Source organism: Otolemur garnettii, unplaced genomic scaffold, assembly GCF_000181295.1.
Source record: "Otolemur garnettii isolate 467f Iridium unplaced genomic scaffold, OtoGar3 scaffold00087, whole genome shotgun sequence".
Lineage (NCBI taxonomy): Eukaryota > Metazoa > Chordata > Mammalia > Primates > Galagidae > Otolemur > Otolemur garnettii.
The window spans coordinates 5,878,570-5,880,896 of NW_003852482.1; the positions used below are offsets into that span (position 1 = coordinate 5,878,570).

General features: G+C 49.5%; 1 protein-coding gene across 1 annotated transcript in view; it reads left to right on the top strand.

Moving 5' to 3' along the window:
- The first annotated feature begins 446 nt into the window (after positions 1-446).
- RAPGEF1 (Rap guanine nucleotide exchange factor 1) overlaps positions 447-2,327 on the top strand; it is a 39,679-nt gene continuing 37,798 nt past the window's right edge. Inside the window, exon 1 of the mRNA XM_023516137.1 lies at positions 447-949. Within this exon, the coding sequence (XP_023371905.1) occupies positions 703-949 (247 nt within the window). The 5' untranslated portion in view covers positions 447-702. The remainder of the gene's footprint in view (positions 950-2,327) is intronic.

Sequence of the window (2,327 nt, forward strand, 5' to 3'; positions counted from 1 at the left end):
GTTCAAACCTGCCACCCTCGGTATATGGGGCTGGCGCCCTACCTACTGAGCCACAGGCACCACCCAGTTCTTCTAGTTTTAATAGAGATGGGGTCTTGCTGTTGCTGAGGCTGGTCACAAACTCCTGAGCTCAAGGGATCCATGCACTTCAGCCTCTCAGAGTGCTAGGATTACAGGTCTGAGCCACTGCACTCAGCTATGTAGTTTGTTTTTGAGGAAGAAATTTTAAATATATAGGCAAGTATAAAGAATGGTATAGCAAACAGCCATATTTCCATCTGTTTTACTTTTATAATCAGGGAAAGGAATGAAAGATATATAAAATAAAATGTGGAGACAGGTATTTGTCATGTTCTTATGAGTGAGATTGGATAAAGCAAGAAGGGTGGGACCGAATGTCTCTGGGGCCTTGCAGCTGACAGGTATTTCTTCCCTGTTGCAAATGCAGATCACTACGATCCTGACTATGAATTCCTGCAGCAAGACCTCTCAAACGTAGACCAGATACCTCAGCAAGTGGCCTGTAACCTTAGCCCATTGCCAGAATCCTTGGGGGAGTCTGGGTCTCCCTTTCTTAGCCATCCTTTCCAGCTGCCTCTTGACAGCTGTCCCCAACCGGAGGGGCCCTTGGCCCCAGGACAGCAGACAGACGTGCCACCTGCTCTCCCGGAGAAGAAGCGCAGAAGCGCAGCCTCCCAGTCCATGGACAGCTCTGGCTGCAGGATATCCTACGAGCGGCACCCCTCACAGTACGACAACATCTCCGAGGATGACCTGCAGAACCCAGCCCCACTCCAGCCCATCCCCTACACACCCTTTGCTGCTATTCTCCCTTTTCAGCAAGGAGGTTCCTCAGCTCCTGTTGAATTTGTGGGCGATTTCACTGCTCCTGAATCAACAAGTGACCCAGAAAAACCACCTCCTCTACCAGAGAAGAAAAACAAACACAGTAAGCTTTTGTTGAGCTGTGGTTGGGAAGTGTGTTTTATCACCTAAAATGGTGGTGTGTTTTATTTAAGTATTAGACTTAAGGTCAAACCAGTGGCCTTGTTCATAAAAGCAGGGACCGTGGGTAGGTGGACACTTGTGGGAGCCTGGCTTTGCAATTGCTGGTGATTGTTTTTAAAGCCTGATCAGCTGACCTCTCCTCCTAGGTCTCTGTAAAATCTCAGGCTTGCTGTCCATGAAGCCCAAGTGCTTCTCCTTTAGATGGGGTCAGTTGACCTGGCCTGAGTACATAGTGACAAAGGGAATGAGTATCTTTGCATTGTAGCAACGTCTGGGTAAAGCGAGGTATCCCATAGAGTGATTTCCGAGAACCCCTGTACAGAAGCTCACTGTCCTCTGTTTCAGAAGACAAATGCTTGCTGAGTGGCTGGGAGCTGAGCTGGCCTGGCAGGGGTAGCTGAGAACCTTTCAGACCACACATTTTAATATGTGATGTTGTTAGGACCCGGAGGTGAAGCTGAAATTTTGAATATTTATTTATTTTTTAAGTATTTTCCAACTGTAAATTTACCATAAAATTACTAAGTAGAGTTCCACTGGAAATTGATGCTCCTGGCTCCCCAGACTGCTCCATACTGTCCAGAGTTGCCTGACTCTCTGCCCCCACCTCTCCCCACTATGCCTGCACAGTTCTCTAATTTTTCTCTGGTAGATCAGTTGTCACCATTCTGATATGAGAGGCCACCTCAGCCTCACAGGCCCAGGGTTCCCTGGCCTCAGTTGAACATTTGGCAGAGAATTTCTGCACACTAGAAATGGAATCTCCATTCCAGATTCCCAAATGAGAGCCTTTGAGTAGTTCAGCAGAGATCTGGGTCCTGTTATCAAAGTAAAAGGGAGGACCTGGCTCAGTTAAACCTAACAAGGATGGTCCCGAGGCCCAGCTGGGCGGCCTATAGCAAGCAGGAGGCAGCTGCTAATGGTGTAACATATTCCCCAGCTCATCACTGGGCGTTGCCCAACTTGCAGGATGGCCTGAGTGGTGCGGTCCCCCAGCCAGCAGGATATCTGGCTCTGTGGGGCCAATGATGTCATCCCCATCTGTTGTGTAAAACTGCTCATTAGCAACTATATTGAGAGGCAGGGTGCAGGGGCATTGCAAGGAGCATCTCCTTCCTTCCCTGCAACCCGCTCTGCAGGGCAGATGTCTAAAGTGCTGTCAGCCTCTCCCCTCCACCCACCATTCCACAAACAGCATCCTCAGGAACTTCCCCACATGTCCTCTGCACTCAGACATGGGGCAGGACGGCATCCTTGGGGACTGCAGCAGATGCCAGAAGGCCTACCCTTCCAGCTCCTAGAACAAGTGTGAGTGGTGG